Source organism: Meleagris gallopavo, chromosome 4, assembly GCF_000146605.3.
Source record: "Meleagris gallopavo isolate NT-WF06-2002-E0010 breed Aviagen turkey brand Nicholas breeding stock chromosome 4, Turkey_5.1, whole genome shotgun sequence".
Classification (NCBI taxonomy): Eukaryota; Metazoa; Chordata; class Aves; order Galliformes; family Phasianidae; genus Meleagris; species Meleagris gallopavo.
The window spans coordinates 61,686,806-61,702,032 of NC_015014.2; the positions used below are offsets into that span (position 1 = coordinate 61,686,806).

Sequence of the window (15,227 nt, forward strand, 5' to 3'; positions counted from 1 at the left end):
GAAAAAGAAGCTGATAGAAATATTTTTCTGTTATCAATATCAGTCTCAAATCCTGCTCTGTAGAGGCTTCACCTTCCCCTGTGGTTCTCTGTCATCCCCAAGCTGCCATCTTCCTGACTGCGGGTGCTGTCAGCTGAGTGCCCCTATGCTACAGAGATGCAGAGAATGTTGAGTGCGAGCCCCCTTCATCCATCTTCCCATCCTCCAGCATCAAACACAACTCAGCCTAAAAACTGACAGGGCAGAGTTAGGGAGCGTATAAAAGGAGGGTCTCTGGGGCCTGAGAAGACATTGAAAAATGGGGTACATTGAGCTCAGATCTCTCTCTAGTACCCTGAATGATATAAAAGAATCTGGGAGGAAAAAGGGAATAGAGCTCACCATGGTCCAATCCTCTGGATCAAAGCAGAGAATCCTGGGGGCAAAGGCAGGCATGATCAGAGAATATCAAACTCCTTATAATGCAGGATAGAAAGAATAACACCCCTCTGCTGCCCTGCACAGCTGCCGGCAGGGGACTCAAACTGAACTTCACAAAATCAGATCAAGCAGGGACAGGCTAATTAAAAAAGGCCAAGCATCATTCAAGCTTTACAGCTTTTCTACAAGCTGTAGCACCACAATGCCTGTAATTAATTAATTAATTAATTTGGCAGCCCTGTGACAAAAGATTCAACTGGTATTACTCAACATCACTGGTCAATTAAAACATTTTTTAAGAACACCTCTTCAATAACCAGTTCATAATGATACGTTTCACTACCCTGTAACCATTACGGCAGCACTTAGAAGGGCAATTAGGGCCATAATTTAATCAAGAACCAGGTAAGATTTCATACAAGATGAAGACGCAAAAGGAGCCATCTCTGGACATCCAAGTAAAGGAAATCTGCTTCTTGTCTCCTGCAGTAAGGATACCAGGCACAGGACAATGATCATCCAAATTTCAGTACTATCCTAATCCCTTCTCAAAGATACACGTGTTGATGGAATTAAAGCAGACAAAATAGCAAGCTCATTCTTTTCAGTATAGGTAACAGTTTCTCACATGAGTTGGGACTCTATCTGTAGGAGATCCAAAGGAGCCGAAACACCCAAGTATGCTAATGGATAACATAAAGGAAATTACAAGCACATGCATAACAACTGGCTCCACTTTATCATAAACAAAAGCAAGGAAAACCAAGGAACCATGGACCAATGCACAGTAACCATCAAAAAGGCAAATGAGGAAACATCAGAAAAGAAATCAAGAAATTAGCTTTACAAATACATAGCCATGAAAAAGTAGGAAAAGGGAAGAAGACTACAATTATGTAAAACTGGAAGAGACTAAGATGACTTCCACTTGAAAATGTGCAATTGGTGAAAGAGTTTTAAAACAAAATTAAATGACTAGGAGAAAATAAATAGGGAATGAGATTGATCAGTGTTTCTCTTGACAAATATGACTAGATAGCAAATGAAACTGTATGGAAAACACAACTACGTATGGTGTGATTTCCACTCTGTGGAATATGTCAGGTGATATCAGGAAACCCAAAGGTAAAACTGACTATAAGAAACAACAGATTCAAAGGAAAAAAAAAAGAAAAAAAAAAAGGTTAACACAGAGATCGTTAGGCACAATTAATAGGATATCGATCTCAGTATTGCACATCTCATTTCATATATATGATTGTTCTTACCGACTGATTAGAAAACAAATATTAACCATCAATGAGGTGGAAAAGGTAAATAATAGATGAAGAGGTATTATACAATGTATTTACAACAGAGATAAGAAAATGTACACTACAGTTACACAAAACCTTATCACTGAATCACTGAATTCTATGTGCTGGAAGGGAGTGCTGGGGATCATTTAGTTCAGCCCTTCCTGCTAAAGCAGGTTCCCTACAACAGGTTGCACAGGAAAGCGTCAAGGTGGGTCTTGAATAACTCCAGAGAAGGAGACTCCACAACCTCCCTGGGCAGATTGTTCCAGTGCTCTGTCACCCTCATAGTTCTTATTCATGTTTTATGGAACTTCCCGTGCTCCAGTTCGTGCCCACTGCCCCTTGTCCAGTTGCTGCACACCACTGAAAAAGGCCTGGCCTCATCCTTTTGACTTCCACACTTCAGATATTCATAAACAGTGATGAGATCTCCTCTCAGCCTTCTCTTCCTCATGCTGAACAGACTTTCCTCATAAGGGACATGCTCCAGGCCTCCCATCATACTTGTGGCCCTCCACTGAAGTCTTTCCTGTCTTTTTTGAACTGAAGAGCCCGGAAGTGAACGCAGTATTCCTCAGCAGGTCAGAGTAGAGGGAGAAGATCACTTCCCTTGGCCTGCTGGCCATGCTCTTTCTAATGCACCCCAGGATACCACTGGCCTTCTTGGCCAAAAGGGCACAATGCTGGGTCATGGCCAACCTGTTGTCCGCCAGGGCACCCAAGTTCTTCTCTGCAGAGCTCATCTCCAGCAGGACAGCCCCTAACCTGAAGATTGGTGTGAAATTTCAGTCACCTATCTCCCAGAAAGAATTTAAACTATAAAAGGTTCAGAAAAGGACTACTGAAGTTATCAGGAGAATGAAATCTTTACTTGCCAGAACACTGAGAGACTATGCATTTCACATCAAACAAAATGAAGGCCAAAAGAGAACATGATTTCTGTGCATAAGCAAAAAAAGTAAACCCTGAAGAAAGAGTGCCTTGTACTAACAGAGACACCAGCAGCAGAAGAAATGGGTAGAAGATGATCATGACTAGAGTTCAGTCTGGAGAATAAAGAAAAGTTTCTAACATCATAATAGCTTTGTCCTGGAACAATTCTCCTGCAGAAATTGGAGTGCAAACATTTTTTTCAAAGGTACATATGCTACGTGTATGGAAGGAATGATGACTACCTAGAATAGTTAGAATTTGGCTTGGTGATGCAGAGTATCTTCTCCAGTAGCGTCTTTGCAAATTTATTGATGTCTTAATGGCTATTTTATTGACAGAATGAATTTTGAAGCCTTTTCCTTGAACCTTAATTTCTTCATGTTTCTATTTAAACCCTTCAGGTGAGTTTTATGGATTTCATATTTATTTTTGTTGCTTTATTCTGTATTGATCTATTTCTTCTCCCATGAAGAACTGCTATTTCGCAGCTCGCTTTCTTCTTTCCTTTGTATCTTTTCCGCTGCAAGGAACCAGGATCCGTTCTCCTACAACTGAAAACTTTCATGTTTAGAATTTGAGATATAGCCATTTTTTTCATAATTTTCAATTAATTCTGTGCCAATTATTTTTCTCCATCTATTTTCCCCTTGTTTCTCACGTTGCTGCCTTTTCCTGTGGCTTGGCAACTCAATGCTAGCTCGGAAATATTAAGACATCTCATAGTCCCTCGATTTGAAATGAGATTTCCACAAAATAAACACTGCTTTAAATATATTTATTCTCCAGAATTTATATGATTTCCTTTTCACAGAAAAGCATTATTTCAGATTTTCATACATTTTTAAGGATCCTAAGGATGAGCATTTTTAAAAGTCATTATTTTGAAAGATTATAAGGCATATGAAAAGCTGCCTGAAATGACTAAACATTTAATTGCTTTTCATTTTCTCAAGCAAAATATCATATTCATATTTCACACGAATGTTGCTTTGCAGAGTAATTTGCATTAGCTCATCCTGAGTTCCAGCTTGGTGTTTGGGATTTCAGTTGTGTTCTCTTTAAGATATAGAAGTACATCTCAAATGAGATCAAAGCCTGCAATTCCAAATGTTAACATTAAATTGTACTGTACAAGAATAGCAATCCAGCTGCCATTAATTCTGCTTTACAAACAGCTGGGACGGAACAATTTAAACTAGTGAGCAAACAGAATTGTAGAGGAAAGGGGAAAAAAAAAACATGTAATTATACAACAAAAAAACAAATATGGGAACCACACAGCTTTGCCAACATTGTCTCTGCATCTAAAATATCTGCCTTTCAGTTGGTTCACCACCCAGTTACCAACAATAAAAACTGCAGTTCTTGCACTTGAAGCAAATTAAAAAATTTCACTAAAAAGAGAAATCCATTCTTAAAGCATCTTTTTAAATACTACTTGCTTTGAAAATGAAGATCTAAAGTAGTTACAGTTAAACTTCTGATCAAAACATATATACACATGTAACCCAGAATACATACTAATAAGCAAATAGGCATTAGGAAACCCCACAGTGCCATTTATCTGTCTTCTAAATTTTTACAAATCATGAAGGTCACAAAGCAGCTGATAAATTCTTTGGTTTAAAAAAAGAATTTTAATACTGTTCAGTGAGCATCATACAATGAGTTTATCTATTTTTTCCTCCCCTAAGATCTACAGATGCTGTCCATTCACAAATTCACTCTCTTCAAGAGCACAAACTGCAGTGTGGTCAAGGTAAAAGTCTTGTAACAAATGCAAAGCAGAAGGTATCTAAAAAGCAATACTCAATTTTAAAATGCTGCAGTAGATTTGCCATACTCACTTGGAACAGAACTCATACCCAAATATCAGTTATTAAGCTCTGGTTGTAAAGCCACCTGTGATCTGAAATGTTCTGTATTCCTCCACAATATTAAAACAAAGTAGGTCAGCACCTAGGTTACTGTCTTTGTGGAAAGAAAACTCAGAGTCTATTCTGACTGTTATAAAGCTCTCCAGTAGAAAAATGACTATTTTCCCTGTAAGACTTAATTTAAAACAGTGACAGTTGGATTTTTTGGCCAGGCCCTAGCCTGAAATCAGAGAGTGAGAGTTGAACAAAATCAAATGTACTAGATTAATTTAGTCTACAGGGAAAAGAATGCTTCCTTGTTCAGCAATTCCTCAAGTCCCTTGCCAATCCTAACATCCCCTGATGTTTTCATATTTCTTACAGTTCTTTGCTTTTTTGTAACCGAAATTATGTAAAAGGATCAGTAGGCGGGATGCTGAAGGTGGAAATAACAAGGCAATAGCAAAGGAGTAACAAACAAAAGAGCAGGAATTATTCTATTCCCACTGAAACCATCTGCTAGTCTCAAAGACCTCATTAAACCACACACCCCTATCCAGTATCAGTTTTGCAGCAATTCAGAAGCTTCTCACTACCAGAAATCTTTCTTAGTCATGCTGAGACTCATAGCCTCCCACTTCTTGTTTTCAACTAAGAGTCAAGGAGAGCCTCCTAAAAAGTCTCATTAGATGCCTCAGCAGAAAGCTGTTCAAGTGAAACTTTTCAGGAACTCAGGAAACATGGAGTTCAGTGCAGGAAACAACTGTAGGAGTGCACAGGACCAAGTACACCTTTCAGTAAATCTAAGTCAGAAGAGGTAGAATAGAACCAGTATTTCCTGGATGAACTCACATTTCTCCTCCTCTCCATATGATAAGGATCAAAAGACAAAAAATACAGCCATTGTGAATGTACACAAGTTCAAAAAGAATAATTCTTTCAATAACATTTTAAAGCAAAAGGAAAAAAAAAAGCCCAATCTATCCAATTTCACTTAGTCAAATTAGACAATTTTAATTACTTTCAACTTCTTGTACTTACATTAAAATTTAAAATGCTTAGTGGCAATGCAAAGAAGAGTAATGTAAAAAACATGCAATTTTACCAATTATTACAAAATTAATTTCAATTCTAATTCATAAAATGAAAAAAAAAATCATCACTAAGGAGCTACAACACTAAAGGGAAAACAAAGCCCAGAAAACAAGCCTAAGATGCCATATATATATTTCCTACCCACAAGAGGTACTTCCCACATCCAGTTCTGCATATATGGAGCTTTCTCACATCTACACTTGTGCTCTGTACAATTCACAAATATTTTATAGGTGCAGCTATAAAATCAGGAGTTTATGCCCTTCTCATTCCCATTAACACTGTACAACAGAGTACATTTTGCTGCATTTCATGCCATGACCATTCCCCCTGACATCCAACCTAAAGCTTCCCTCCCTCAACTTAAAACCATTTCCCCTTGTCCTGCAGTTGTCAACCCTTTCAAAGAGTTCATTCCCCTCCTGTTTGTAGGCTCCCTTTAGGTATTGAAAGGCTGCAATGAGGTCACCCTGCAGCCTTCTTTTCTCCAGGTTGAACAAGCCCAGCTCCCTCAGCCTGTCTTCATAGGGGAGGTGCTCCAGTCCGCTGATCATCTTCGTGGCTCTCCTCTGGACACTCTCTAGCAGCTGTCTTTCTTGTTCTGGGGGCTCCAGACCTGGACACAGTACTACAGATAGGGCCTCACAAGAGCAGAGTTGAGGGGGAAAATCACCTCCCTGTCCCTGCTGGCCACCCCTCTTCTAATGCCACAGACAAGAAAAAAATAATAATAAAGAAACAATTTAAGGGCTGGTCTGACAAATTAAACATTAGAATCAGATTAGATTCAGCCACTAAGTTGTAAAAATATGGATAGAATCCCAGGTGGACAGCTTATATACTTTATTCCATGACTGGAAGGTGTTTGAGCATGCTATTAAAAAAAAAAAAAAATCAGTCCTGCCCCTTTAAAAGGTCAAAGAAAGCCCAGGAGTTTCCTACAGCACAGCATCTAGCCAACCCATCTACACAATGTTATGGAACGGGCATTGTTCTCTCCACACACAGCAAGAAAGAAAGTCTGAATATCACTTCATTGTGAAAGCAAATTAGTGATCTAAAATACAAAACTAGGGGCTTTCCCTATTTCCACAGTACCTACAGAAAAACAGAGGTAGGTTCACCCATAATATGACATCTCCTGACTATTTTCATCAAAGACATAAAATGAAAACACATCATTACCTCATCACTATGAATTACTCTGAATAATACTAAAAGCTTGCAACTTATGCTTGCAAATGATTTCAAGACTTTCATGAGCATTCCTCATCTGTTTCAACAGCCTTCAATAGAACTGGAAAAAAAATAAAACACAAAAAAGGTTCTGTTGCCTTAATGACGAGAATAAAGGCTAAAGCCACGTAGGAACATTTAAAATGTCTCTTTTGCAAGCAAAATTACTATTAATCAGACAACAGGATACTTATTTTATTAGCAAATGCACTTAAAAGAGAAGAGTAATTGTAATGTTTTGTGTTGTAATATATATTGTGGTAAATGTTGATGTGAGTGATACAGTAGGCGTATTACTGCTGTTTAAACACATACAGAACATCTTTTCTTTTAAAGTGCAAAATTTTCAATGTGATTCTTATTAGTATATTCCATGAAATGCATTTCAAACATAAAACTGTTGTGTTTAAACCTGTGAAAAAGTCCAAACTGTATTACAATCATGGACAACACTGCAGACACAAAGGTGTAGCAGAGACCTTCAAGAAATTTCAACAGCATCCCGTGATATCTGGAGCAGAAACTGCAGCTGGAGCTCTCCAGTTTCCAAAGGACCAGCATCCTCAGCTCACCAGGGGCTTCATGGAAGGAAGCTTTTTCCCTGGCCCATCAGGGAAAGCAGATCACAAACTGTGTGGTCTTGAGGGTAACAAACAGAATGGGACAATAGGTATCTTGCATCGTAGGCACCAAAATATCTATCCCTTGAGTGTCACAACAACACAAAGATTTTGTCTATAAAGGTTTGAAACAACCAATGAATGCCTGCAGTCATTCACTTTATACAGTGAGAAACAGTTGGATATTTTAAACCAGGTGAACTTTGTTTCCCAGAAGTAGACTGGGATAGTATGATGGAGACTTAAATCAGTTCTGAAAGAACAATGCTTCTTGAAGACTCATTTGGAGCATGAGGTTTGGTATTGCTCTGGTTTTAAATATAATTCCTTGCCATTAACTTTTTAGTGCAACACTGGTGATCTCCACTCTACTGGAATCCCAGTCATCAGCAAATCTCCCTGACTTCCCTCAACAGGAAAACACGTACATGACAAAGGGAGCAGTATATAATAATACTGGATACTCCTTCCATATATTTATTTTTAATTCTTCTTGCTTTGGTTTACAGAAATTCAATGGTAACAAAAGGAGCAGATGAAAGACTAATTTGGAATAAAATCTGAACCACAGCTTGCTGACAGTATATTAGATCTGTGACCTAATAAGGGACACTAAGATTAACAGCTATCCTTTAACGTAGGTTTAACACTGCTTCTATTGAGAGGTTTGCTGGAATTAACTTCTGTGATAATGAAATTGTCTCATTTCATTAAAGTTAACAGTTTATAACATGTTTTTGACTAATGATTAGATTACAAATGTATAAAAACAGATATCACTAAAATAATGACATTTGCAGGCCAGCCTTCTAAAAAGAAGAAACCAGACTGGAGATCCAGACTGTTTCCATTCTTTTGCTGCTGGAAGTCAGAAAGAACTGCAGTTGCTAGAATGTCATGTCTCCTTTCATTACAGTGCCACTACAACATTTGGAAACAATGAAGACAAGAAGCAATGTGAGAAAGCTCTCACAGACAACACTCCCAGCAGAAGTACAATTCCAGAGCTGCACTCAATTATACAGGAATATGAAAAACCTCTGCAAAGGAGAAAGAGCCATAAGATTTTCTTCATCTGAAATGCTGTAAATGTTAATAATCCACATTTTCTTCATCTGAAATGTTGTAAATGCTAATACTACACATGTAAATTTTAACATGCAGGTATCATGGAGTTCAAATAACATAGGCTGTTGGGTTAGGGTGGCTTTTGGGGGTTTTTCTAGGAGTCAATACCAAAACTTCCTTACCTTTTTATCTTCTTTAGACTTCCTAACGCTGTGCGGAAGGCCAAACTTGTTTTGCATGCAAAACATCTTCTTAGACCATTCATTTTTATGAGATTTTAACTGCGGCTGACCAAAGCTGCCATCGACTCTGTATCTGTCAGCTGGAATCTTACTCATTGGAGGGGGAAGGGTACCACAGTTAACGCTTGACCAGCCATCCGTAGAATCAGTGTAAGACTCCTGGTCACTAGCATTCCCATGCTGCCACTCTTGTAAAACATGCACAGGCAACCACCTCTGACTGCCTACGCCTGCACTGCTTTTCTTTGATGGGGGCACTGAATTTCGAGAGGAAACCAGTGGAACTTCAATACGAGCAGAAGGACCTAAGTGCTTGTTTAGGTTTTGGGACTTATCGTTCTGAATCACTTCTAAAGGAATGTTTCCTTCCTGTTCATGACAGAAGCCATTCCAATGTGCAGCAGGCTGATTTTGTCCCCTTCCGACTGGATTTTCCCATACACTGCTAGGAATATGTTTACTTGGATTGCTCCCTAAATCAACCACTAGGACTCTATTATTTTTTCTTCTTGATTAAAGTTTCCAATTCCACTGTCACTGTTGCTGCTTGTACTATTATTCTGATGAACATCTGCATCACCATCAAGAAAAGCCCTTGCACGCATTCCCTCAATCAGTTCCCCCATATCCCTATACAGGACAGAAATAAACTGAAGAACAGGCAAAGATGATGTTGGAAACTCTAGACAGCCATTTGTGTCTGGATCCGCTGTACATTCCAATCCAAAACGTCTTGCTATGCCCTGGTGAATTTTATGATGAAATAATTCAGGATCCACCATAAAAACATGGCAAGATGTCCTCAGAACCCCTTCATCTTCCTGAGCCAAGCTTGCATCATCATTTGTTTGCATTGTAACTAGTCCAAAGAATCTTCTGTCATCCGGGCAAACAGCACTGAATGCCAGTTTCTCTGCAGGATATTCTGCCACTACACCTGATTTGTCACTGCACAGCTGAATACAGTCATGCATTATCTTCATCATCACTAATGAATGAATTTTCTGTTCTGCCCGCAGACGTCTCATGCATCCACGAATAGCCTGCAGGCTCTCATTTTCCAAATTCGAGGTTGTTGAAGGAAGTTCAATTGAGCCTAGGTAACCTACAATCATGGCAACATTCAAAATGCTTGCATCTAATCCAAAGTCTTCCACACTCTCCAATCCAACTCTAAAACCGAATCATCATTCAGAACTTTGGATATTTCATCCTTTGACAGTAGGTTTGGATTACTTAAACTTTCATTTCCAGTTTCAAATTTAATAGCAGCAGAATCTGAAAACGATCTCTGTTTCGGAGCAGAATTATCTGAGTTCCCAGCACACAGGTTAGGACTTTCAAAGATCATGTTGAAAATGCCACCAGACTGCATTTCTTCAACAACTTTCTCCGCTCTGTTTATACCTAGAGCTTTAGAGTCAGGTTTGGGCTTCAGCCATCCCTTTCCATCATAAAAGCCAACTTCTTCATCACTTGAACATGAATCCATATGACTAATCCCTTCAGCAATGACCATGTGGAGAACTCCAGAACATTTTCCTATAAGTTTCACCACATCTTCATGAGATGCCTTTTTCACATTAATTTCATTAATGGCAAATATCTGATCTCCTGCTTTAAGTCCAACATAATCCGCAGGGCTTCCTTTCATAACACAACTAAGAATACAAGGAGCTTGTCCAGAAAGGGTAAACCCATAACCTGCTCTTCCTCTAGCAACTTCCACACTCCTTATCCGAGGAGGTGCATGCATATTGAGTCGACGTTTGACTGTCTCCCCAGGTCTATACATGTTGCTGTTAGTTTTTTTTCCTGAAACAGGAAAACTTTTAATTAGTCCGAGGTTGTGCCATGTTTCACAGTATCAGGCCTTCATCTGACGAAGCTCTAAAGAAAGAAAGGAAAAAAAGGCATTTTTATTCTGAGTGATATTTCATTCTTTTTTAGTACCCAGCATTCCCCTTACTATTCAGAAATCAGTGGGTTCTAACAAAAACTACTGCAAGAGAATTAACACAGCATTCAAAAGCTTGAAAAGAATGGGCATCAAAGTTGACATTTTACTAACGATAAAGCAGTAGCAAATGCAAATAAAGTGGCTGTCCAAAATGACAAAGTAATTTAATGGCAAAGCTAAGAAGAGGATCTAAGTCTCCTGCTGTACAGCCCAGTGTTTTTATACTGTGTCACATCACATCTTCCCCAGGACCCCATCATTTTACCCACTATTCAGTTAACTTCTGGTTTAGCACACCACTGCGATACCACAAGATTTCACAGTAAAATGAAAATTCTGCCCTTTCCCAGGCATCTTAAAATTGTTTCTGCGCAGGTACTGCCCACTCCTTTATATTCAATGTACGGAAACAAGCACCAAATGTATCCATCTAGAAGAGGTTCAATAAATAACCCCTAGAGTTGCCTGACTGATTTTAAAGGCAACTTAAAATAAGCATCTCAGATTTCAACTTTTGCACACACATTTCATTTACATACAGAGCAACAAACAGACATTCAATCATGTATCAGAACATAGATTCAAAACCGGAAAACGAACTCAACTTCTCAGAAAGCAAACACTATAAAAATTGCCCTTCAGTCATTCCAACATGCACACATTTTAGCTCAGATAAAAACTTCCAGAAAAAGAAGAACAAAGAAGGAGCTCCGCAACTTGCCAGTATTAATCAAGTCAGGAGTAGATTTATAAGTAAGGTAAAGCAGCTTTATGTGAACAGCAATGGTAGTTTTCATTGAATTTTGGTGGTTATGCTGAAGGCTCAGTGTCTTGTCCAAATTACACTCGGGTAAGTGCCACCGTTTCAGAAAGGCTGCACCAAGAGTTTTGGTTTTACTTTGGACAGTTAGGTTTGTTTGCTTTTGTTTTTAAACATAGGCACATTCATTTTTTCACATTCTTTGCTGCAGTTCTTAATGTAGCATGGTTTCTGCAAATTGTTATAATATACCAATTATCCAGTTTCAATGACCATGGTTCCTCTGTAATTTAAGAAAATAGCTTTAAAAAGCAATGAAACTTCACACTTAACCTTCAGACAGAAATCATAACATACGAAATGCTTCGAAAACATTTTGGTGGGCTCAAACATTAGGAGAGCCCTCTCAACTCACATCCAGTCTCATGTCTTAAAAAATAGGTTCACTTCTTCCTGTTGAAGCAAAACTTTGGACCTCAGAGACCACCGTGCATATAGCTGTCTGCACTTAGCTCTGGCACATTGAGTGTAATCATTCAACACCAATGCACCTTTGCAAGAAATATTTCTTCAACAACAACAAAAATAACCAACGATAACAACAAATGCCCAGCCATAAATACGTATCAGCTAGCAAGAGGCATGAATATAAACATGTTCTCATTTGTCTTTCTATGAAAATCTCTGTTCCTGATTGTCTGGAAAATACCCTCGTGTTTCCCTTGGGTACAACACAGCACTGGGCTGCTACACTGGTTAACAGAAAGCACTGTAATTTCTGGCACCTAGACGTGTGTACTGGTCTGAAGAGGAAAGGAAAGAATTAAAAGAAAATTAGATTATAGATAATCTGATCAAAAATGTAATAAAAAGCAGGAGCTGCAACAAAAAATCAGTCCTGTAATACTGAAGCAACTGATTTCATCTGTCTAATAAATAAAAAAGTATTGTAAGTATGACTAAAAAAAGACAATGTAGTTAGTCCTCCACTTGCTATGCGAGGACTTCATTTAACTCTACTCACAAGTCAGTCTGTCTGCCCTCCTAATCTGTGCCATTTAAACATCAGGTTTTTATTCCAGATGATACATGCTGATAGGGAAGATCATTCCAAAATCCATGATCACTGTAAGAACAAAACAGCAGGCTGCTTTTATTATGCCACTTTTCTCTAATGATGATGGTCCAGAGCTGGGAACAACTACACATTTAACTGTGTGATTTTGCATGTGTAAAGTTGAAAATTCAACATTAAAGGACTTTTCACTCCTGATATATATAGATATCTATACATACACACACACACACACTAAAAGGCATTGATAGATTGTGTTACATCACTGGAAAAACCATCATCTCCTTATCTCAGAAGCTGAACATTATTGAGTATTAAATATTTTTGCCTATCACATCCACAGAAAAAGCAGCTCACCAAATTTATCTAGGAAACTTCAGGACAAATGTGGTTCTCCTGCAAGAACCCACAGCACTGAAATATGCTCTGCTACAACAATGGCATGACAGGCAAATGGATAAATTACAAAACTAATGTTTTTCATAACCAGATTGTAAGAGAGATTATTAACAAAGGAGTTATAAAAACATACACATCTTACAGCCTGATTTCAAACCTAAATTACCTGATTATCTCATTGCCTAAGCTTTCTTTTTAGTCCTTCACAGACTTGAAACCTGGTGCTAAGGAGGTATGGCATAAAAATGGCACAGACTGCCACAGTTTCAAAGCAGTTACATCTGAGTATTATTTTACTAGAATAACTTATAAAATGTGTAGCATATCCAGTGAAATAGACACTTTTTCCTGGCCCTGGCAGAAAACTTTCTATATCTGCATGTTTATTAAAACATGAAATTGGTAGTGAATGACATAATCTGTGATAATCGTCATGAGCAACCAAAGATAAAATGGTCTGAGCTGTTGATTTTCAGTACAAACCAAACACTGAATCTTAACAAGCCTATCAGCAATACACTGCTGTAATTACTATGAATTTTATTAATTTGATAGCATAGCTACATTCTGTGATTCAGTCAAATACAGTAGGTCTGAAAAAAAGATTTACACCATGACACAACATGTGGGCAGGCTTACTTTGACCTTCTATTGCTAAGGATGATAAAGTCTTCTTAAAGAAGAAAAGAACATCTGTACAATGGCAAAATACATTAGCAAATATCAGCCAGGAAAATATATGCAATTTAAATGAGAAATAGGCAAAAAAAAAAAAACAAAACAGAATAATACACAATAACTAAGACTTAAGCAAATAACACAGCTTTGTGAAACACTGAGTGTACAGAATTACTGCTATCATTTGAAAAACACTGAAAACAAAATTACTACAATTTGAGAAAGTCTAGCAAAGTTTGCACCACACCAACACAGAACAAAGAGTTTAGTAACTATAAAAGATTTCAAAGGACATTTCAGACAGAAACACCAACCCATACTAATTAAGAGTTGTTCACGTATGTGAAATGACATAATCTGCCCACATACCTCATCTTTATCACACAAAACAAAAGAAACATCTGAGCTTTCTGCCAGCATCGCTCCAGTCTTCCATTTCAATCAATTGTTTTCAAGGTAGAAAACACCAAAAATACCAATTACTGAGTTATATTTTATCCCACAAATGTAGCATTTCTTTATGCCGTGTTTTCACATACCCACACCAGCTTTTCATGTCATTTCTGAAACCCTCTATCACAGAGAAAGCAGTACTTATTTGCTTATTTTCAAAGCAGAGGCAGTTTGCTTCCTGTTCTTGTTAATTCATGGCAACAAAAAGTGCAAACAGAAAGAGGAGATACGCTCCTAGGTTAGACTTTAACCTTAACAGAGGGCATGTGAAAGCAGCAGCATGAGGGAACGTGTGGCAGTGACACAACACTGCTGACCATCAACCCATGTAGGAAAGCCGTGGGCAATGAGCTAATACTCAGCACCATGGTACCCATGTTAATATGCTTTCTGTGGTCAGGGGTTTTGGAAAGGCAGAGAACTGGTTGGCTCCATTCTGTTTTCCAGTGTGAGGGCTGCTGGACGATAAACCATGGAAAGCACAAATGGAGGAGAGAGGCTACACAAGTCCTAAAGTAATGCAAAAGACTCCTCAGCACCTTCCTCCGCTCACTGCCACTCATTAGGGCAGCGCTGACTTTGACAAATGATGCCACCGCAAAGATCAAATGGAGTTATACCATTTGAATGCCACTCACTATTAAAATGGGGTAGGTGCTTATAGACAAGTTACACAAGAAATGTAACAGGACAAGCTGTGGAAGACGGCTACCAGTCGTGCGGGAACTTGGGTGGGACGGTGTTTTGATAGAACAAAACCACCAGCGTTCCAGATTTGACCAAACACACCATTATGTCTCCTATACAGACAGCAACTGCGGGGTACGAAATATTTCTCAATAAGAGCAGCAGGGTACGAAATATTTGTTCGTAGAAACTCTCTGCAGCGTAGGGAGCATAAAGAACACAATGGAACATTTGCTGCTCTGTTTGACAACATTCACACCATCGACGACAAAGTTTGCTAAAGCTGTAGTATAAACAGCCGCGTATTTACAATCTGGACCCATTTGTTGTATGGAAGGAGGCAAAAAGCTGCCGTCGGTAGCCGGGCTTCTTATTCTTAATTCTTTTCAACAAAACACGTTCCAGAAGCGGTGGGGAGCGCTGTGCTCCAGCCTGAGGCAGCTGCGC

The 15,227-nt window shown here is 38.6% G+C and overlaps 1 protein-coding gene across 1 annotated transcript in view; it reads right to left on the minus strand.

Moving 5' to 3' along the window:
* RGS12 (regulator of G protein signaling 12) overlaps nt 1–10,676 on the minus strand; it is a 53,790-nt gene extending 43,114 nt beyond the window's left edge. The window contains 3 exon segments of the mRNA XM_031553210.1: nt 8,709–9,268; nt 9,271–9,948; nt 9,951–10,676. Coding sequence (XP_031409070.1) covers nt 8,709–9,268; nt 9,271–9,948; nt 9,951–10,563 — 1,851 coding nt within the window. The 5' untranslated portion in view covers nt 10,564–10,676.
* Between the last annotated feature and the right edge of the window lie 4,551 nt (nt 10,677–15,227).